Source organism: Aethalodelphis obliquidens, unplaced genomic scaffold (genome assembly GCF_003676395.1).
Source record: "Aethalodelphis obliquidens isolate GAN/ISIS:26980383/991018 unplaced genomic scaffold, ASM367639v1 scaffold24, whole genome shotgun sequence".
NCBI lineage: Eukaryota > Metazoa > Chordata > Mammalia > Artiodactyla > Delphinidae > Aethalodelphis > Aethalodelphis obliquidens.
The window spans coordinates 16,249,816-16,271,950 of NW_020837968.1; the positions used below are offsets into that span (position 1 = coordinate 16,249,816).

Genomic DNA, 22,135 nt, shown 5'->3' on the forward strand with positions numbered 1-22,135 from the left:
CGCTCCACCGAGCGGCCGCCATTGTTATTGCGGCATTCTTCCTCGGGGTGGGAGGCCCGGCCATCTCTGCTTTTTGTCTCTGGAGGAGACCGTAGCTCAAGAGGGAAGACTGTGGAGGAATATCTAAGAAAAGGCTGAGGAACGGAGTGTTTTAAGGGGACTGCGACAACGCGGCAGCGTCAACCCAAGAGCGGCGCGCACTGCCGCCTCGGTAGCTGTCATGGCCGCCCTGACCACGTGATCGGCTCCCGCAGGCCTGGTTTCCGTCGCTCAAGTTCGGTAATCCGGGCTCTGCGACTCCCTCCCTTTCTCGTTTGCGGACTCGGACACTGCCTTTCTTCCCTCTGGAGGGGTGCTGTACAGACATCGAGAAATCCGGTAAGTATGTCATGAGGATGGGCGTTTCCCAGTACTATCCCTACCCCTGTTGTCTCCCCGGAGTCCCAAGCAATAGGGTCAAGGTTTTTACACAGGTTCCATAGACTCCCGGATAGTGGTCCTCAAAAGTCTCCTTCACGTGTTTCAAGGCACTAGAAGGAGATTTGGGGGGACCACTATCCGGGAGTCTATGGAACCTGTGTAAAAAGTGCCTTGGAACAAACGAGAGAAAGAAATTCACATTAGCCCCACGAATCAATGGTATTAACAGCTATATTCACTGAATCGCCTTGCCCGCGTCTCCACTAGCGGTTGGGGGCGGGGGGAGGGTCTTATGGCTACATAGGAGTTTGTTTAGGCACCTTCTGCCTGCCTCTCCCGGGTAGATAGTATCGGCTTTCCACGAAAATGCCTGTTCAGGAGGGGCACGCTAAGGTGTGCGCCTGCGCAAGGTCTTAACGGCGTTAAACCGGACGGGGCCCGGGAGGAAGAGGCTGGGTGGTAAACAGGAAGTGGACGTTGGGAGCTCGGGGGCGGTAGGTTCGTCGCGGGACCCAGGGTCTCCGGAGTGGGGAACCGTTGTCGGTAATCGGACTCTTCCTGTGGCCTCGGCTTAGGTGGCAGCCTCGATCCGACTGTTGTGCTGGTGGCGTCAACGGCACCCTTCCTTGCACCTGCAGGTGGGTGTGTCGTCCTTTTACCCCGCCCTTCGAATGCTTGGAAACTGGAGTGCGGGTCTCTGACCGGACAGATTGGGTAGGAAGGGGTAGAGAACACGGTACTTACCGTCTTCGGTCCTGAAGTAAAGATATGCAGAACTTAAGACATTTTCATCCAGGACGTGGGAGGCCGCCTTAAAAGAGTATTTGTGGAAAATTTGTCACGGTCAAGTGTATTGTGTGCCATTAGCTCTGGGAGGCTTGGTTTATATGCACAGAGATGCAGTATTAGTTTACTTAGGTTATAAAGGAGATTTACGTGGATGATATTTAGAAGGTTATATATTTTTGAAGGACTTGTTAAATGTTTTGAGTTACTCAAATGAACTTGCTCAATCTTTCATTGAATACACAGTGCGTTTCCTCATCCTTAAATAGCTGGTGCTCTCCAAAGCCGGTTTTGCCATAAGTAAATATGGTAAGGGAGGTGCATAAAGTAGATATTTTTTACACTGTGCAGCCCACGTTCTTTTCCCCGATAAGAAAAATCCATGGACAACATTGTATATAATGCTTTCAAATTAATTAAATCTTACCGATTTTGTCTTCCACTTCCCGAAATCTAATTGCTATATTTAAGTCTTCAACTACACCTTCCTGTATTATCTTCGGTATCTTCCCAAGGACTTTTAAGCAAGTGACACACTCCTTTTTTCTTTTCTTTTTTAACCTGAAAGGTGTGGAACTTAATTTTTTTAAGTTGGCATTTCACTTAGGTAGTTTTTTAAATGTTTTGGGTTTTAAGGATAGACATTATTTTCTTTTTAATTTATTGAAGTATAGTTGATTTACAGTGTTTAATTTCTCCTGTACAGTAAAGTGACTCAGTTATGCATATATACATTCTTTTTCATATTCTTTTTCATTATGGTTTGTCACAGGATATTGAATATAGTTCCCAGTGCTATACAGTAGGATTCTGTTGTTTATCCATCCTGTATATACTAGTTTGCATCTGCTAATCCCAAACTCCCAGTCCTTCCCTCCCCTACCTGCCCTCCCCCTTGTCAACCACAAGTATGTTCTAAGGATAGATGTTATTATTATTTTTTTTAACCAACTAAACCGAGTTTATTAGGGACTAGAAGAGAAATCACAATCAGCGATATGCAAAGATGGGTGACCATAAGCAAATACAGAGAACAAGCAAGGGGAGCATGCTTTTATAGGGAAAAGAGAGTTGGGTAGGGGCTGTAATAACCAGAGAGTCCATTGGAGGAACCTGGGAGTCCAGAGTATGGAGGCTTCTCATTGGTTGGCCTGCTACAGTCTGACTCGCTGAGCTGCCATGGGTGGAGAGAAGTTTTCTTCTTCCTTCTGATAGTAACCTAGAGGTACCTTCCTGTCAGAGATGTAGGTTTACTTCTCTCCTGTTAACTGAGGTCTCCTAGCGGGACCTGAGAGCCCCCCCTACAGGCCTGTCCCAACTGCAACTCTACCTGAGGTTTCTTCAGTTACACATGCTAAATATGTTCATAATTCAGCCATTTTTTTTACCATTTTAAGGATAGATTTTATTGATCAAGTATCATGTGGGGTTTTTTATCATGAAAATATTGATTCTTATTAGCTATTCTGTGGAAAGTATATTTATTATAGAACACATGCTACAGCCAATCAGTTGGCATCAGCAATATCATGTGGGAGATACAGTTAATTTAAAACCTATTTCTGTCAAGTAATCTTAGCAGTCTAAATAAGGGTCACCATTTAAACCTCTTTCGGAATCACGTTCCTCTGCTCCTGTGCCCTTCTCATTTGCAGCTTTCCAACCAAAGTCAAGTACTCCGCTCCTCAAAAGTGTAGTTTGGGGACCAGCAGCATCAGCGTCTCAGATCCTACCCCAGACTGTTGAATTAGAACTTGCATTTTAACAAGAAGCCCCCACCTCCTGCCCCGACGTGATTTTTATACACATTAAAGTTTAAACATTACTGCTCCAGTATCTTCAGCATTGCAGTTACTGTGAGCACATTTACAAATGCTGTTTTTTTAATAGGCCTGATCTAAGCATAGGCTGCTATAAACAGTTAAAACGAGATTGATGTATGGCAGTGAAGCATTTTATGTATATGTCTGTTTTATATATGTTTTATATTAGAATGTATATATCCTGTAGTAATTTTCAACTTTTACTTTAAAAAATATTTTAATATGATTTACACTGCTTATTGTTTTACGTTTAATTTTTATACATTTGTTTTTTGTCAGTAGGAAACACCTGGAGAGAATGACACATTGGTTTCATAGGAACCCATTAAAAGCCACAGCTCCTGTCCCTTTTAACTATTATGGCGTAGTCACTGGCCCTGCTGCTTCAAAAATTTGCAGGTAAGTTTGTCAGTCTTCACAAGTATTGATTGAGCCCCCCATGGATATGAGGTACTTTTTTAGGGTCATGCACAGTGCAGAAGTATGTAACACACTGTCCCTAACCTTAGACTCCTTATAAACTTACAAATGTCATGTGAAAAGTTAAGTCATAGATTATTTAAACTGGGTCCTCAAGTTTAGGTCAGTGAGTGAGTCCCAGAGAGGCTAAACAGTCACAATTAAAAGAGTTAAGCTATATGTTACAACAGTACAAGAGACTCCACAAAGTCATATATGGATATTGTTCATTGGCCAGATAGTAAATTAATTGAGTTCTGAGCAGGGAGAGGTCCCTATGACCTGAAATAGCCTTCAGAGTGTTCAGTAGCAGAGAGGACTTGAGCTAGGGTTTAAATGCATTGTATGGCTTAGATCAGGGGTTGCCAGACTGTGTCCTGCAGATTGGCCCAGTGATTGTTTTCATAAAAATAAGTTTTTATTAGAACACGCCGCCCCCCCCCTTATTTACATATTGTCTATGGCTGCCTTTCCTCTCTACAGTAAGATTGAGTATTCCCAGGGGAGACTTTATGACCTACTAGGCCTAGAATATTTATCTTCAGGTCCTTTGCTGACCCCTGACTTAAGATAGTAAGAAGGGAGAGGAGAAAGTCATTTCTGTTAGGTAAACCTTTGTTCTAGGGAGTATGAGTAGAGCAGTTTAACTGGCACAAAAGAGATAGATGCAAGAGAGATTTCGAAGGAGGCATCAACTGGCCAGATGTCTCATTTGCTCTGGAAAGTTGAAAAGGATTCATTTAGTCTATGAGATACAGAACCTAGATGATCAAGACATTGGTGGTACCAGTAAAGGAAAACCAAGAGAATTGCTACTTTTTGTGAAAAGAAGTAATTGGAGTAAAAAGTTGATCTAGACCAGGGGTCAGCAAACTTTTTCTGTAAAGGGCTAAATAGTAAATATTTTAGGCTTTGTGGGCTACACACAGTCACTATTGGATATTCTTCTTTGTTCATTTTTGCAAAATTAAGCTATGGGCCGTATAAAAACAAGTTACAGGTTGTACTTTGCCAACCCCTAATCCTGGACATTGGTCCCAGCTTAACTGTTTTATCTGTAGCATTGGGCAAGTCTCTTACTAATTACTCATCTGTAAAATTACTCATCTGTAAAATTAATAACCTAAATTAGATACTTCTAAGGTACACTTTTCTCGAATTCTGTCATTTTAATATGAATATAATTTTGCACAAGTTGGTTTGCAGGTGATGATTGAATGCCTACTTGGAAATAGCTAGCAAAGTATTCGAGTCTAGAATAGGCCTTAAGGATTCAAATTCTGGGGACTTCCCTGGCAGTCCAGTGGTTAAGACTCTGCGCTTCCAATGCAGGGAGCCCGGGTTCAATCCCTGGTTGGGGAACTAAGATCCCGCATGTTGCGTGGCATGGCCAAAAGGAAAAAAATTCAGATTTTTTTCCGAGTCCAAGAATTACCCCTCCCACCTTTTAATTAAATAACTCAACAATGACAGATTCATAAGGCAGCCCATCCCATTTTGGGTCAGCTGTATATAGTTGTTACTATATACTTTCTTGGAATCAGCCTCCTTAGAGCTGGTACCAATAAACATTCCATCTAGACCATTCAGGTTTAAGTTTGTACTCCTTTGTAAACATCAGTGCTACTTACAGTCCTTTTAATCTTAAAATATTTGAAATGTTAGTATTACTTCACTCGATACAGAAATTTGAGTATATGCTTTATCCCAGACACTAAGTTCTGGGTATACAGTTCCTACTGTCTTGGTGCTTACAATTTAAATTTAGTCTTTAGTCATTTACACCCAATTGTCTTTAGTCATGGTCCATGTAATATGATTTCTGGATCCCTCGCTAAGCAAGTTGCCTTCTGAAAGAACATGTGTAACTGGAACAGGACCAAGTTAGAGCTGATAATGTAGATCTAGGATTAGATGTAGTTATACTCATAGATGAGACCTCAGAAGAAAGAAGAGCAGAAAGCCAAAGACTGAACATTGCTGGAGGTGGGAATATGAAGGGGACATGGAAGAAAATAGAGAAGGAACTTTTAGAGAGAAGAGGAGAATCTGGAAAATTTGGCGTTATTGGAATCAAGGGAGAAAAGAATTTTGAGAAAGAAACAATAAATGTCTGTAACATTTATTGCTGCAGAGAAGCAAAGGAGAATGGAGACGAGGGAGCAGTTTTAAAATGACTAGTGGTCACGTGTTTTTGCATGTTTGTGTGTGTGTTGTATTATAGAATGCAATTTTAAAATATGGTTTTGTACTTAAGTACATTTTGACATAATGTCAAATTTTGACATTGTAAGGGGATACTAAAATTATGTACAAATGTTAAATTTCCATTTTTCAAAAAACTTCTGTTGTGAACTGGTCAGATTAATTTACTCATTCGTAATTCTTTCCTCCTGTCTTAAAAGCTTGTGTTAGTTTGATTTTTTAAAATTAAAACTTGCTGTGTATCTTTATAATTGTATTCATGATTTGCTCCTTTAGTTGGACTGAGTTTATTTTAGTACAACTTTTAAAACAACTGTTACTGGAAATTTCACTTACCTCCAGTGTTAGTCCAATTAAATTCATTCCTGTATACTTAGTAATATCTTAGAGGAAGGGGTGTGTGTGTGTGTGTGTGTGTGTGTGTGTGTGTGTGTGTGTGTGTTTAAGCTTTTACAGTTGAAACTTTTAAGCCACTTTTACATAGATTCATTGTAATACAGCTTACTTCACATTACTCTCTCTCTCTGTCTCATTTAAGTGACTTGAGATCATCTAGAGCACGACTGCTTGAATTGTTCACTGATTTGAACTGTAATCCACAAATGATGAAGAATGCAGCAGATTCATATTTTTCACTTTTACAAGGTTAGTTATTTAAATCAATTTAAGTTTTTAAAAGTCAACTATGTAGAAGTTCATATTTGATTCTTAGACTTTTCAGATTTGAATAGTTTAGTCTTCTAGGTTATATTCTTCAGTATGCTTGAGTATCAGAAATGTGAGAATGTAAAGGTAGTATGTGGTCTTTCTAACATTTTGAAAATTAAATGTGTGCATATTTCATATTATGTTACCTTAGGAGAAGGGTATAGAGGGGCTGGGAGTTTCATTCGGGTATCTGAAAAAGTCATTCTCCGAAAAATGTTCTAAACAGACACGTGATATTTCCTGTAAAACTGAAAATGTTCTCTACCTTTTTATAGGTTTCATTAACTCATTGGATGAATCTACCCAAGAAAGCAAGTTACGATATATTCAAAATTTCAAGTGGACTGATACATTACAGGGACAGGTTCCAAGGTAAGCAACACCAACAGTACTAAATTCAAGCCATTTTTGTAACTGTTTAGCTAGCGATTAACTCGTAGCCTCTGTGTGGAAGAAGTAAAATGTAAGTCTGATCAGCATTTTGCCTTATCAGGAAATTAATATAAAACTTTTGACCTAAACTCCTAATGCAGTCTATTAAGTACAAACAGAATTTGTTTCTTCTGGACCAAATCATTTTTGAGATAATCAATATAAACGTTAACTAGATTGAGCAGCCTTGACTTTTAATAACACACAAAGAATAGTTTGGGAATTTGAAACCCAAACCTAGATTTTGGTCTTTGCCTCCATCCAAGCAGAGCAGAACTTTGCTTTCTCCACTACTTTCCTTTTCTGATTGATAGTTCAGATGTCTCTGGTCAGTCTCCTTCTTTCATTCTCCCCCGTTCCACCCCAGTTCCATACTCTTTTGACTGACAGTACTGTATTTGTTTTTCTTCCTAATTTCACTGTTTCTGCTCTTTTTAACAACTTGCCCTCAGAACTTTCTCATCATTCACTTGAAACTAGTTAGATCTAATTATAACAGGAAACCAATCATAATGGTGCTAAATTTTTAACTACTTTTTTTTTTTAAACACCATTGGGTTGTTTAAATAGTTATATATCTTTATCTCAATTTGCTTTAGAATTAACCGTTTTATAAAATCAGAAGGGAAGGAAATGGGGATTGGCAAACAACCAAGGCGGGCATTACAGTGGAAGGAGTGTGGACTTTGGACTCATACACACGTAGATCAGCCTCAGAGCTTCTCCTGTGTGAACATCTGCTTCCTCAACTGTATGTTGGGGTTACAGGTATAGGGCTTTTGTGAGGAACAAAATAGGAAATTTTGTATTAAGGGGCTGATATAATGCCAGGCATTAATAGACATTCAATAAATGTTAGTTTCCTTCCTTCCTTCCTTGGGAATATTGTATATAATAGAATTCATAAATTGGGTAGGAAGTTGTGGACTGTGGGTCCTTTCCAAATTTTAATATTCTGGGATACCAAGGTTTTCCAAGTAAGTCTTCATTTTCTGTTTTGCTTTATGTACCCCTTTGTACTTCATCTAAAATTAAGGAATATTTTCCTTAAAAACTTTTTTTAAAGAATCAAACCTCTACCATTGTTACATTACAAAACTTTGGCAGATTCTAAAGTGTTTTGTATTACATAAATTTGGCAGTTTTCCCCACCATGCTAAATTTTCATTCCTTGTGACAGCATTTCTCAGCATAGTTTTATGAGACAGTGAAGAATTATGTGGTAAAGGCCTTAAGTTATAATGTTGAGTATTCATTACATCTGAGATTTTTAAGTTATTTAATCCTTGATTGCTACTTACTCAATGAAAAGTGTGCTGTGAGTATATCTTCTGAAAGATGTTTTTTCAACTGTATACACTCTTAACTACTACCTAGATGTGGTACAATAGGAATGGAGTCTTTGGGAGCAAGGCAGATTGAAATAAACGAAGGGTAAACAGGAGAGAGCTATTCATGAGACCCCATAAAAATGAGCAAAACTATCTTACTATTTAAAGGTAAACTTATAAATTAGATATGCCTCTTAGATCACCATTACTAGAATTACTAGATGTAATTAGTAGATGTAATTCATTGGAAAGTTCCCAGTGCTGGAAAGAATAAGCCGTTAAACTATGCATTAAATTTTTTTGGCATGGTAAACTGTTTTAAGAAGTTTGTTCATAACTGTCATATTTTTGTATGTTATAATGTATATTAAACAGGATAGTTTATAAGGTATTTTTTTAATTACATGTTTTGTAACAAATCTTTTTTTATTAATCTAAAAAGTTTCCATGTCTCTGTTCCTTCTGAGATGGAGGCAGCAATTAAATAAAAAATACAAAGCAGAATCATGATTCTCGTTTCTTCCCTTTGGGTAATTTTTCTGTATCTTTATTAGTATTATATGTGTAATAAGGGTATTACTTCAGGTTTTTTACTTCATCATTTGAGATAAGTGAGATAATGTGTATAAAGAATTTTCAGGGTCTCATCAGAACAACAGTGAATAAAAATATTATTTGCTTTGTGAGCTTTTTGCCATCTTTGTGTCATGTTTAGTTATAGAATCTGAAGGAAACAAATAAGATATAAAATACACTTATTTTTGAGACCTTTTTCTTTGTAGTATACCAATTGGCTTGGCATTCAGAATCTTCTACAGTTTCACATCAGCTTTCTTTTTGCTCTCCTGCTCCTCGATTTCCCTCTATGAACTGGCAACTTCAATCAAGCTAGTTGGGTTACTGCCACCAGAAAAATCTTTATCCTTTCTTGTGCGTTAACAGCATCATTCCCTCATCTGGGATGTCCTTCTGCTTCCCTTCTAGCCATCTTTCAAGGCACAATTCAAACTCTGTTTATACCATTAAGCCTTCTTTAACCTTTCTAGCCTGAAATGATCTCTCCTCTGAAATCCATTTTCTTAAAATGTGGTGTAAGAAGCACCTGCTCCAGCATCAACTGGATACTTGTTAAAAATGCAGATTCTGGGCATTTCCCAGACTTTCTTTGTGGGGTAAGTTCCAGTAATCTGTATTTTTAAAACTATTCAACGTACAGTAACCTTTGGGAACTACTATTCTCATGTTTACTATTATGAAGTACATCGTGGACCATTATGTTTAGTCATTCAGTGTTAATTGTGTGTGTGTGTGTTTGTGTCTTACCTCCCAACCTATATTAAACACAAGAACTCTTCATTTTTTCAGTTAGCATTTAGCTCTTTATGATTTTGTGTAAGATGTGTAGCAGGCTTCATATAGAGATGTCTCAGTCATTGACAGTACTTAACGATCATGTTTATAATTCTAGTGCCCAGCAGGATGCTGTTTTTGAATTAATATCCATGGGATTTAATGTAGCTTTATGGTATACCAAATATGCTTCAAGACTGGCTGGCAAAGAAAAGTAAGTTAAAAGGGAAGGGTTATGTGCATATTATTATTTTTCAAACATATGGAGCTTCATTATTAAAAAGTCTAGGCTACTGATAAAAAGTATCACTTCTAATAAATGTAAGGTTGCCTCATAAAGTTAATATTTTAAGTATCAGAATTATGGAGCCCACTGTTAAAAGGGAAAAAATTTTTAATAATCTTGTCATGGGGGTGGTCTTTCTGAATAAAACCCCAAACCAAGAAAAGGGTTGACTATTTGACCACATAAAGTACCATAAACAAAGTTAGAAAACAAATGACAGATTGGTCAAAAAAATTGCAGTGCATGTGACAAATTGTTTTTATAATGCTGTTACAAATCAACAGGGAAAAGATCAACAAATCGAAAACAAACAGGCAATTCACAGAAAAATACAAAGCCTTATAAGTTTGTGAAAGATGTTTTGAAGGATTAAGGAACTGTGAAATAAAATGAGATACAGTTTTTATAATAGTACAATTGGATATTAGCAATATGAAACTGGCAACTACCAACTGTGATGCGCCTGAACATGGGAATAATATGCAGCCATTTAAGAATGGAGTTGAATTCTATGTGCTGATATAAAATTGTCTCTGAAGTAATTTAGGTGATTAAAACAAGAGCAGAGTGGTGAATATTGTGTATGTATGTGTTTTTTAAGTATGTGCATGCATTAAATGTATATTGATTTTTATGCTTGTTTATGCAGAGAAGGTTATCTGGAAGGAAAAACAAGAAGGCTTTGTCCAGACCCCTAAACAGGAGCTCTCTTTTTCACTTGCAGTATCTTCTCTTTGGATATTTTTCATGTGCATTTGTTAGTTTCTTAAGTGTCAAAAAGAAGAAAACGTAGTGAAAAACACAAATGACTAACTTCTGTGGATTTATGAGAATGTATTAGTTGTTAGTTTTAATACCAGAAACGGGATTCATCCTGTAACTAATGTAACCACTATCTTTCAGCATAACAGAGGATGAAGCAAAAGAAGTCCATCGAAGCTTAAAAATTGCAGCTGGGATTTTTAAACATTTAAAGGTAAAATAATAATAATAAAATATATTCTTAATGCTTTAATTCTTGAATAATTTTTATTTAATTCTTTGCGGGTTGGGGTGAAGGAATTATTTCATCATGTAGAAAGAACTAGTATGTGTTCTGTTTTCCTTATGTTAAGTACCTTGTTGATGAGTGCAGCCAATTACAGAATATTAAGTGTTTCCACTTCAGAAAATCATCAGTGAATTTTACAATTAGACGATGCAAGTGGTACTTCACTGCTTATTTTTCAGTCTCTTCTGAAAAGATGAGAGAAAACAAAGCACAAAAATTGATAGTTCTGAGCATTTCCCTTGCTGTATGCAGCAGTTGCCAGGAGCCACCATGATTCTGCAAAACCAGATTTTCTGAGTATATTCTCTGTATTTCATTGAAAATGCCAGCGGGGCAATCAGTACACACTAACTACATTAAATTGCTTGGAGATGTGATGAGAATTAGGGGAAAGACTAACGTATTTTCCAACCAGAATTACCCCCACCCCATTCTAATTAAACTACTATTTACTGAAGGCTCTTGGAGGCCAGTGTTGCATTTTCTCATGATAAGATAGTTTTACAGTGATGAAAAAGCTGTGATCCTGAGTGAGCTACAGAACTGTAGTCTTCTTTATATCTGCTATTATTAATGTGAATGAACAGTTTCGGCTGTCATGCAAAAGGGAAATTTGGTTTCCGTTTCAGTTAAAAATTTTCTAAGTTGAGAATATGACTTGCATATCTAAGCAATTTATTATGACCCAAATTTTGCTCTTGAATTTCTTATTTTTACAAAAATTTATAAGAAGCTTTAAAAGTTTTAGTGTACAGGAACTTTTATTCTCTGTAAGCTTAACATTGCTCCATTTTACACTTTGTTTGTACCCTAAATTTCTGAAAAACCCCAAATTGAATATCTCATAACTTCAGTTTTCTTTCTAACAGCTGAGTTAAAATAAAATTTGGCTTCTTTGTTGTTGTTTTTTTCTTTCTCTCTCAGGAAAGTCACATCCCAAAATTAATTACACCCGCAGAAAAGGGGAAGGATTTAGAGGCACGACTCATAGAAGCTTACATTATCCAATGTCAAGCTGAAGCTCAAGAAGGTATCTTAAATATTGTAAGATTTTTTTTAAGAAAGTCTATATTGGCATTTAGTTCTTTTTTTTAAAATCAGAATTAGCTGGAATTGCTGGAGTTTCAGGATTTGAGAAATTTATAGTGAGGAATTTAAAAAATTGATTTTTACCTTTAGCATTCGCCTTCATTTTTCATTAGCTGGAAAAGGCCTTACAGTTTAATGATTCTTTTTAAGAGGATTTTGATTTCATGCCATTTCTGGCAGCATAATTAAGTCTATAACTCATCTTTCCCCCCACTCTACCTTGCTCATTTCTTTTCTGCTTCCACTGTTTGGCTTACCTTGAAATCTTTGCCTTTCAGTGGCAGGAAATAAATGAAGACTTATGTGAAAACAATAAAGAAACTTTGTTGGCTTTTGTTTTTCTTTATTTCAAACTCCAGTGCCCTGAAAGTATTTGTTTCCTCTTACATCATGCGATTTTGTAGTAGGGGTTTTCTGTGATTAGTAATTGGCTAGTGATTTATTTAAGGAAGTGGTATCAAAACCAACAAGCTCAGTGTTTTCTGCTTGTTTATGTTTGCATTTTCTGTAGCTTACTTTTCATGTTAAAACTTTTAACAAACTGTATTAAAGTCCCGAATAGATATCAGACTGTCTTTTGCTATTATAATTGAACTTAAGGTAAATGCAAGTGAACTTAATCATACATTCACTTCATTGTGTTTTGGTTATAGTAACAATTGCTCGAGCAATTGAACTGAAACATGCTCCTGTACTAATTGCTGCCCTGGCATATGAAACAGCCAATTTCTATCAAAAAGCTGGTAAGTTCTATTTTTAGTCTTTAGATTTTTACATTAAGCTCTTGGCTTAGTAGGGAACAAGCAAAGCAAAAGGACTCTCAGATTGTTTCATCTTTTGCAAAGCTGTAGTAATAGCTGCACTATTTTATTAATCTTGTTTAAAAGAAAATAAAGAATTAGAGCTGTTCACGGTTAATACGCTCCATAACTTCTAGTGAAAAGGATGATGCTATCCTTTTTAACCAGTTACATCTAATAATTAAACAGCTGGTTTTTTTTGAAATGTTTTTGGTCTTTATAACAACCTTGTAGTTACTATCCTTATTTAGACAAGAAACTGAAATCCAGAGAATTAACATAACTAATCTGTAATTTAACTGCTAGTAGGTGGGAGGCTGAGACTAGCACTCAGATCTTCTCCTTAACGTATTATTCTTTTCAGTCAGTTATTTAGGAAACATGCATATGTTTCTATTTATCAGATGGTTACTCTTTTAGTTGCTGGGTATAGAGATTCACAGTCTAGGGAAGGAGACAAACATGTAACCACATTATTATAGCATGAAATGAGGTGTGGTTACAGGGGTGAAATAAAAACCTAAAGGATCTGGGCATGCTAGAGAAGGCTTTCTAGAGGAAGGTGGTGGTTTAGCCTTATTTTGAAATAGAAATAGAAATTCTAGGTTTGCTGGGATGCTTTAGCGTATGGGAATAGAACATTCTGTAGTATGTACAAAGATTAGAAAGAACTTAGGACATTCTGGAACTGAGACATGTTTTAGCTGAAACAGGATGAGAGCTAGGAGCAAAGGTTACGAAAGTGTGCATATGTGAGACTATGAATTGGTCTGTAAGCCTGTCTGAGAAGTTTGGCCTTCATTCGGTAGGTATTTGGGACCCCTTAAAAGGTATAGTAAAGTCAATCTGACTTGACTGGACTTGAATTTAAGAAAGGTCCCTATCGTTGCAAGATGAGAAATGGGCTTACTAGTGAAGGAGTAGTAGGCTGACTCTACTTAGATTATAATCATTTCTTCCTAAGTACTATGGAAGAAATGGTGAAGGTTTTGACAAAGATAGCAGAGTAGGAAATGGAGAGGAAGAAATACATTCGAACGGTGTTTGGCAGGATATATGAGCATGTGTGTTTTATACAAGATGCAGGGATGGGGTGGTGAATGAGGATTAGGAGAGTATCTTTGCTTCTGACTTGGGTGACTAGACTATTCTTGGCATTGCTGTATTATGAAAAAGGTTGGAAAGAGATACTATAATAGTATTTATATTTACTTTGAAGTTCTTAGTCATTGCTATTTTTATCATTATCTCAAACTTAAATTGCATTAACCATCAAATCTAAATAAATAAGTAAATAAAATAAATCACTTTAAATAAAGCAAGGGGTTTTTTTGTGGGTTTTTTTGTGGTACGTGGGCCTCTCACTGTTGTGGCCTCTCCTGCTGCGGAGCACAGGCTCCGGACGCGCAGGTTCAGCGGCCATGGCTCACAGGCCCAGCCGCTCCGCTGCATGTGGAATCTTCCCGCACCGGGGCACGAACCCGTGTCCCCTGCATCAGCAGGCAGACTCCCAACCACTGCGCCACCAGGGAAGCCCAAAGCAAGGTTTTTAAAGTGTAAATGCTTGAGTTTTAGACTTGAATGGTCTTTTAGCATCTGAACACATAAGCTATAAGTCTCCTAGTGAATCAGGGTGAAATTATATTTTGCTTTTTAAAATGTAACTTTAGATCATGCTTTATCCAGTTTGGAGCCTGCATACTCTGCTAAATGGAGAAAATATCTTCACTTGAAAATGTGTTTCTACACAGCTTATGTAAGTATTTTTAGCCCAGAAACAATGTAAATTACTGTCTCTCCAGCCCCTCGAGCACCAGTTCTGTCATCTCGCCTGACTCTTCGTTAGCATTTTACAGATAATGGACAGCTCTCAGTAAATGCTCCCTGATAGTCAGTGCAGCCATTGTGGAGTAAAGCGAGTGGAAGGAGATGATGTAGAGCTGGGTTATAGCAATGGAATTACTGTTTGAATCAAACCCACTTTTAAGCTGGAACTTTCTGCAAACTTCATGAGAATTCTCTCGTTTCATCCTGTTCACTGAGAAAGATATTTACTGATGCTAATCTAAAGACTTAGCCATACAGTGTATCACCTGGGTTGGTGAAGAATCATAAATAAGATTTCTTATACCTTATAATCTGCTTTCAAACACACTGCATAAGACCATGTGCAATCCCTGCATTGATGGTAGACATTTAAAGAATAAGCATGTTCTATTCCAGCCTGGTAACATTTTTCTTAAGACCTGTTTAGTCTTTAACCTCAAATCCTTCCTCCTTCTCCCTCTATTAGCACACTAATTTCCCTCCTTTATCCCCTCTGCCCTAATTTTAAAAACAGGTTTCAGCAAATAGTTTTTGCTCTCAGTCCATGTTTAGAAGGCTAGTTTGGCTCAAGGCTTGACATAAATCCACTTTATATACCAACAGAGATGGGGGGAAGCTTATTCAAGTAAAGAGATGTAAGGGACTGCATTGATACTTCAAACAATGGACAAAGGCATTTCTTTGTCTGATGCATATAGAAAACGATGATAGTGGAAAGCATCATTTGAGGAGAGAATGAATAAAAATTTGTTTCTTTTATCAGGCTTATTGTTATCATGGTCAGACTTTGTTGGCTAGTGATAAATGTGGTGAAGCAATCAGGTCTCTTCAAGAGGCAGAAAAATGTAAGTATTCCTGCCAGAATATTAACTCCTCTTTTAAAAACTAATGTTTAATCATAGAGGGAATGGGCAGTTAAAAGAGATGTTGGCGGAGTTCATGAAAGGGAATGAGAATCAGTGAAGTAATTGGAGGAAAGAAAAAAGTGCTTCAAAAACCTAGAACTTGTAGAAAATACCTACCTACCCCTTATGCTATTGTTGGTAGTGCTCTTATGCTAGTTAAAGAGCATCTCTGATTAATAGCCTTTTTAGTATAAATAATCAATAATTATAATCAAATGACTGTATATCCCTTTCACATGCAGTTTATGCAAAGGCAGAAGCATTATGCAAAGAATATGGAGAAACCAAAGGCCCTGGACCAACAGTCAAACCTTCAGGACACTTGTTCTTTAGGAAACTTGGAAATCTTGTGAAGAACACCCTTGAAAAATGTCAGAGAGAAAATGGATTTATGTGAGTACAGCTCAGTATGATTTTAGTAGTCGGTATAGTATGTGCAGTTGGCCCTCTGTAGGTTCCACATCCAGAATTCAGCCAACCGCAGATTGAAAGTATATGGGGGGGCAGGGAGGGGGGATTCTAGAAAGTCCTTAAAAGCAAAACTTCAATTTGCTGCAGGCTAGCAGCTATTTACATAGCATTTACATTCTATTAGGTATTATAAGTAACCTAGAGATGATTTAAAGTTTACGGGAGGATGTGCGTAGGTTATATGCAAATACTACTTCACTTTACGTAAGGGACTTAAGCATCTCTGGATTTTGGTATCTGCCGGGGTCCCAGAACCAATCCCCCGAAGATACTGAGGTTTGAACGTATTTATAATGTTTAAATAATAATATCGTTTTAATAATATCACAGTTTGTTAGTCTCTATTCCCATACATTTTATATCAAGTTGCATTGAAGTTGAGCATTAATTTTCTATTTAAATTGGTGATAGAATTCACTTGTGTTAGACCTAATTTTTATTCTGCTTTTGATGATAACATATAAAAGCAGGTTTAAAAATTCAAACATGAATTATTAATATATAGCCCACTTCTACTGTCCTAACTTTCTCTTACCTTTGTTACCCTGCCATTCCTTCTCTGTGTGTTATATATACATACCTTCTCTTGGCATACTCATCTCATTCTCTTTTCAGCCACGTATAAAGCAGCGAAATTAATTTTCTGTCAGTTCTGTTTAGGCCTGTCAAGCAGTTTTCCATTATTAAATCAGTGTTGTTCAAACTGTAGATCAGTACCTATGGAGGTTGTAGAATTAATTTTGTCCCTGCTTTTTGTCTTGCATTCTTCCCTTTATATTCTGCATCTGGTCATGCTGTGCTTTCACATCCTTGAACGTGCCCAGTTTAACTTTTATCACTTCCTTTGGAAAGCATCCCTGACCCCCCAAATCTGCCCCTCTTTTAATTGCCCCTCTTTTGTGTTCTCACAGCACTCCACATCCCTCATAGCTTCAGTTACATTGCACAGTTGTTGACAGGGTTTCTTGACTTTGTCACCTACTCATCTGTAAACTACGTGAGACAGGAAATTGTTCTCTATGTAATTCATCATTAAATTGTCATTTCCTTGCACAAGGTCTTGGACATAAATAGACACTCAAATAGTTAACAAATAACTGAATGAATTGCTGTTTCCATTGCTTTTTGCAGTTACTTTCAAAAAGTTCCAACAGAAGCCCCACAGCTGGAACTCAAAGCAGTTTATGGTCTCGTAGAACCTGTACCTTTCGAATTTCCTCCTACAAGTGTGCACTGGACACCAGAAACATTGGCTGCTTTTGATCTCACCCAAAGACCCAAGGATGACAGTGTACGGGATTGGGTTTTTTCCATTCATTCACAAAAATTTCAAAAGAGAATTCAGACTTCACAGTTTGATATTGTCCTCTATTTAAATAGATACATGTATTTGTCTAAATGTTAAATTAGCTAATTACAGTGCTTGGTGTAAAATCTGAACTCTTTCAGAGGTAAACCTCTAGGCGCTAATTGTCTTCTGATTTTTTACATAGTTGAGTGATGTTGTTTGCAACACATTATCTTGCCTTTTTACAATTTGTCAGAGCCTCCTTTAAGAAGAGTGTGGGAGGACAGCTCTAAAAAGGATGGCTCATCCATGTTTATATTGCTATAGCAATGCTGTTTTTGATTCAGCATAGTGCATGGTATTTGAAGATTTGACCTAATTTCAACATTCTGTGACATCATCCAGGGGTAAAATTAGACTGCTTTATTCATTTATATCTAAGTACATCTTAGTGTACTAAACCAAATGGTAGATTAAGTGGAAATTTTGAGGTTTGGCTACCGAAAGAGAGGGGGTCTGTGTAAAAAGGAATGGGAATTATTTTGTAGCCATAGCTGCTTCCTTGAAATTTTTTTTTTAATATAATTTCCTACCCATACTAAAACCATTATTCCTTAAAATAACAGTTTTTGCATCCTGTTCAGCCTCTTAAATAATGTCCTAAGAGGTAGCCTGTTACTGTCACAAGTAATCTTCAAACTTGAGGGTTCCATGTGCACAGGTTGATGGCTCAGTTTCTCCCTCCTCAGAAAGAGTAAGAGTACCATTAGCTTGATTTTTGCCTACCCATCAGGTTTGCATCTTCACTGAAGTGTTGCTTTCCTGTTATGTCTTTAATTGAATTGGTTTGTATGTAGCTTCTGGCACAGCTTTGTTAGTCTCCGTGCTGTGTATTTTAGTATATCATCTTTATATTAGTCTGAAGTGGAATAGATCTAGTGTTTGTTTTCCAGATCTTAGTTTATATACTTACACTGTATTTTTCTTTCTCCATAGGCTAAACCCAAACCAGAAGAAGGGGTGAAACCTATGAAAGAACCAGATATCAAACCTCAGAAGGACACTGGGTGCTACATCTCCTAAAATATATTGATACAGTGTGCACTTTGAATTTTCTTCCAGATAAGATAAACCATGGAACTTCATCTTTCTTGAAATGATTTCTCTGAAGCCTATAGATTAATTTAGTACATTCAGAGGGAATCTGCCTTCAGTTTATTTGTTCTTGATTTTTAACACAGTGGAAGTGTTTCATGCTTTGTTTCCGAACTCCTTTTTAATCAGGACAACCTGTGAAAAATTTTTATTGTGCTTCTAAAGGGCATATTTGGGGGTTGGGTTTTTCTTCCTGAACTCTGGGTAGTAGTAAGTTTCAGGTTAATACACTACAGGCCAGAATCATGTGGTTTCAGGTGTGTTTTTCTATCTTCACAAAAAAAAGTTTATTTTCCTTCCTCTTATTTGATACCAGAAGAATGACAGGAGTCAGTTTTTAACAGACAAGGTTTTTTACCCCTCTCCGATATGTCAGTTGTAGCACAGACTTGTTATCTTCTGTGTCAGTTACCTTTTCTGGTTGGGGGGAAAAAAAAATCACTTTTAGTTAAAGATCAAAAAATCTTCATACCAAATCCCTTATACATGTTAGAATCTATAATTTACTTAGAAATCAGTGTTTATAGGTATGTTGAGACCATTTAAGAGCTTACTCTTATGCTGATAGCCCTGTACTTCATTTCAGTCTCAGTAAGCAAACCTACAATATTTTTTAAAGTACTTTTTTCTAATGGATTTTTTACTTAGGGGACAGAACTTGGTAACAGCTCTTAGTATTTGTGTGAGAAGACAGTGAAAATGTTTTTGCAGGAGTCAAATAATGCATGATGAAAAGAAAGAACTTTAAGCCTAAACAAGATCGGTTGTCCTGAATTACACTGGTAAATCTCTACTACTTTGTTACAGAAGTTAGAGTAAAATGCCTTTGTTAACCTGATTTCAGTGTACATGGTTTTTATATAGTTTTCTAATACACTTATCCTGTCAGAATTGTATTGCTTTAGGCCAAAGGCCATAGCAGAAACTTAGAGAGCAAACAGGTACAGTATATCTTAAAAATACCTTGTAATATTTGAAATAGTTTAGTATATACACAAACCTGGGAAATAGTGGATACATAATACTTTAATAAAAAAAAATCACACATGTAGGTTTATCTTCTTTTGATTATTCTCCTGGGGCATCACCTAATTTTTCTCTTATAAATGACAGATTGGTTCAAATAATAGAAGTAGTAATAGTAGGGTATGTTGAGAGCTTACTTTGTGCCAGGCACTGTGCTGAGCGCTTGCATAGATAAACCTTTGAATCCACACAGCAACTCTGTGACAAATAAGTAAAACCTGCATAAAGTATTGAGATAGGAATAAACATTTCATTGTGAAAAATAGATTATACCTATCTGAATATTGTGCCAAAATAAATGATTACTTAAATCATAGTTTATACTCATGGGAAAAAAAGCTACGTAGAATCAGTGAGGTTTTTTTTTTATATATGGAAATGCTAATTACTCCTTGCTGTATGACATTTAATATTTGAAGCTGCAGTTTTCAGAATCAGTGGAGTAATAACTGAACAGACATTTATTTTGTCGTTTATAGAAAAAACACTTTAATTTCCCTGTATTTTTGTGCTCTATGCCTTTTACTGACAAAACTTCAAACCGTACTTGATGTGAGCTTATTACTCTTGGCCTGTAAGATCTATTTATTTTAGAAACAAGTGCTTATTAGTTACTAAATTTTCACATTTGAAAATTTAGTAACTAGGCTAAATTTATTGACACAATATGTGTCAGTTTCACATATTGACATTTTTATGGGTCATACTTCCATATATGGAATGAAAACATGTAATATGCTCAGTGCTTCTGTAAAGTGCAGTAAATACTGGTATTACATTTAATCAATAATTGGCAACTTTAAGATAAGCAGATAGTAAATATTCTGTTGACTCAGCAAAGGTGACACTTTGACTGACTATCCCATTATATATAATATTCTTTGAAATCGTCTTCGAAATTTGGGGAAGTGAATAAATGTAAAGAAGTTGCATGAATGTCATAGATGTAATAACTATTTGTGTTAACTATTGCATACTTAGTTTAAACCAGATAATGACAACTAACATATCCTGCTAAAAGTGTTGTTAATATACTGAATTATCTATTTATGAAAATAAAAGTGATTCTACTTCCAATTTCATTGGAATTTTTGTTTTTCAATAAATATTTTTATGTTTATTAAGCCAGTAACAAGGTTAATACAATGTAAAATCATATTTCTTCACAGTTGTATTTTAAAATGACAGAAGCATTTGCATCAGTTGTTTTATGCTACATGAATTCATTAAACACTCAACGTTCCTTGACCTATTTGGTTTCTACTTATGCTTATTGGTACTTACCACCTTTTAATCTTGAAGTAGGGTTTCAGTCAGCCTGCATATATTTTTATTCACAGTATTATCCAGCATGCTGCAGTCTTGTATACGGTGGTGAGCTAAGCTAGAGACCTTATTATTGCTGTACAGTACTCTGCAGAAAACTTTTTACTTTGGAAACTTTGAGGTAGCATTTTCAGTACTATGTAAATATACTCAGATAAAATCATATTCAGAAATATTTCCTTCTAGAGTAATCATGCTTTAGAAAATGAGGCATTTTTTGTCTCGATATGTGCGTAAAAATAAACTTGTGTCATTTGGTTTACTATACTTTTGTATCTAAAGACTTTAATCTGATATTTGAGCAATTTGCTTCGAATTTACATTCTTGTTTTAAAAAATGTTTTTGTAGTAAACTAAAGGGATTAAAATAGTTAATCTGGAGGGGGCGCCTACTCTGAATTATAGAACAGAAAGCGGTGTTGGATTGTATTTACCCAAAAGGCCAGAGCTATCACTTATGCGATTCAGCGTATCTGATGACTGTGATGTGCTTGAGGTGGGTGTAAGCTCATAGCTCCCTCTAAGAGTGCTCCCCAGAGAAAATGTTAGATCACCCAGAGGCTTGATATTGTCCAGAGCTTCTCTGGTCGTTTGCCTCAAGCTATTGATCTCAGCCTTCTGGGGCTGACTGGGCAGGGCCTAAGGTGGCTGGAGCTCCCAGGCTGGTCACCTCCAGAATGTCAAACAATGAATTTCCTAGATCATCTGCTATGATGTAGGAAAAGTTGAGAAACACCCCAATAGGACAGGCATGTCAGTAATGTCACTCTTACCCCTGGTGGCTGGGTGCATGTTTATGGTCTAATACTGAAAATAAAGGTAGAAGAGTCCGGCCAGGTGATGTTCTGTCAGCATTTCTCAAGGAGGAGCAGTGGTTTGTTTATACATGTGTTTATTTATTCAGATTTCACATATATCCTCCCCAGAATGCCTCACTCTGCCTGCCTGGGGTGAGTCACCAATTGGAGTGGGCCCATCTCCTCAGGTGAAATGGCGTGGAGAAACTGGCAGTGAATGCTGCCCTGTGAAGCTGTGAAGTGGGGCTTTGGCTGTCCCATCCTTGCTTTTACCAGAGGCTCAGCCTTCAGACGCCCTCAGGGGAAGAGGGAAAGGGAGGAGGGGGCACCGCAGGCCCAGGCAGACAAGGCTGACGCACTCTTGGTAGTTACCCAGGGCCGGTTCCGTTAACCTGGTTCATTTGAAAAAAAAAAACTTTTTTTAAAGACTGTTCTCTTTATTTTTCCAATCTATTATATAGTACCTTCCCCCACCCATTGAAGTGAACTGACCGTATGATTCATTTATTAAACAAATACTGAGTTCCAGCTGTGTCAGGTACTGTAGTGGCAGGAGGTAAATAAGGCAGGGAGCACACAGGTAAAACCCCTTCCACCCTG

General features: G+C 37.0%; 1 protein-coding gene across 4 annotated transcripts; it reads left to right on the top strand.

Annotated features, from left to right (window-relative positions):
• Positions 1-39: 39 nt before the first annotated feature.
• Positions 40-20,655, top strand: BROX (BRO1 domain and CAAX motif containing). 4 transcript variants are annotated; one of them, XM_027122249.1, is made up of 14 exons: positions 50-378; positions 996-1,058; positions 3,312-3,428; positions 6,232-6,338; positions 6,677-6,773; positions 9,633-9,728; positions 10,704-10,776; positions 11,776-11,881; positions 12,594-12,683; positions 14,411-14,496; positions 15,331-15,412; positions 15,715-15,865; positions 17,075-17,234; positions 18,228-18,811. In XM_027122249.1, exons 3-14 carry the CDS (start codon positions 3,328-3,330, stop codon positions 18,312-18,314), a joined length of 1,236 nt encoding a protein of 411 aa, XP_026978050.1. In that variant the 5' UTR covers positions 50-378; positions 996-1,058; positions 3,312-3,327; the 3' UTR covers positions 18,315-18,811. The 4 variants fall into 4 exon arrangements, with proteins under 4 accessions (XP_026978051.1, XP_026978050.1, XP_026978048.1 ...); XM_027122250.1 differs by lacking the exon at positions 996-1,058 and having other exon boundaries at positions 40-378; XM_027122247.1 differs by lacking the exon at positions 996-1,058 and having other exon boundaries at positions 3,309-3,428; positions 18,228-20,655.
• The last annotated feature ends 1,480 nt before the right edge of the window (positions 20,656-22,135 follow it).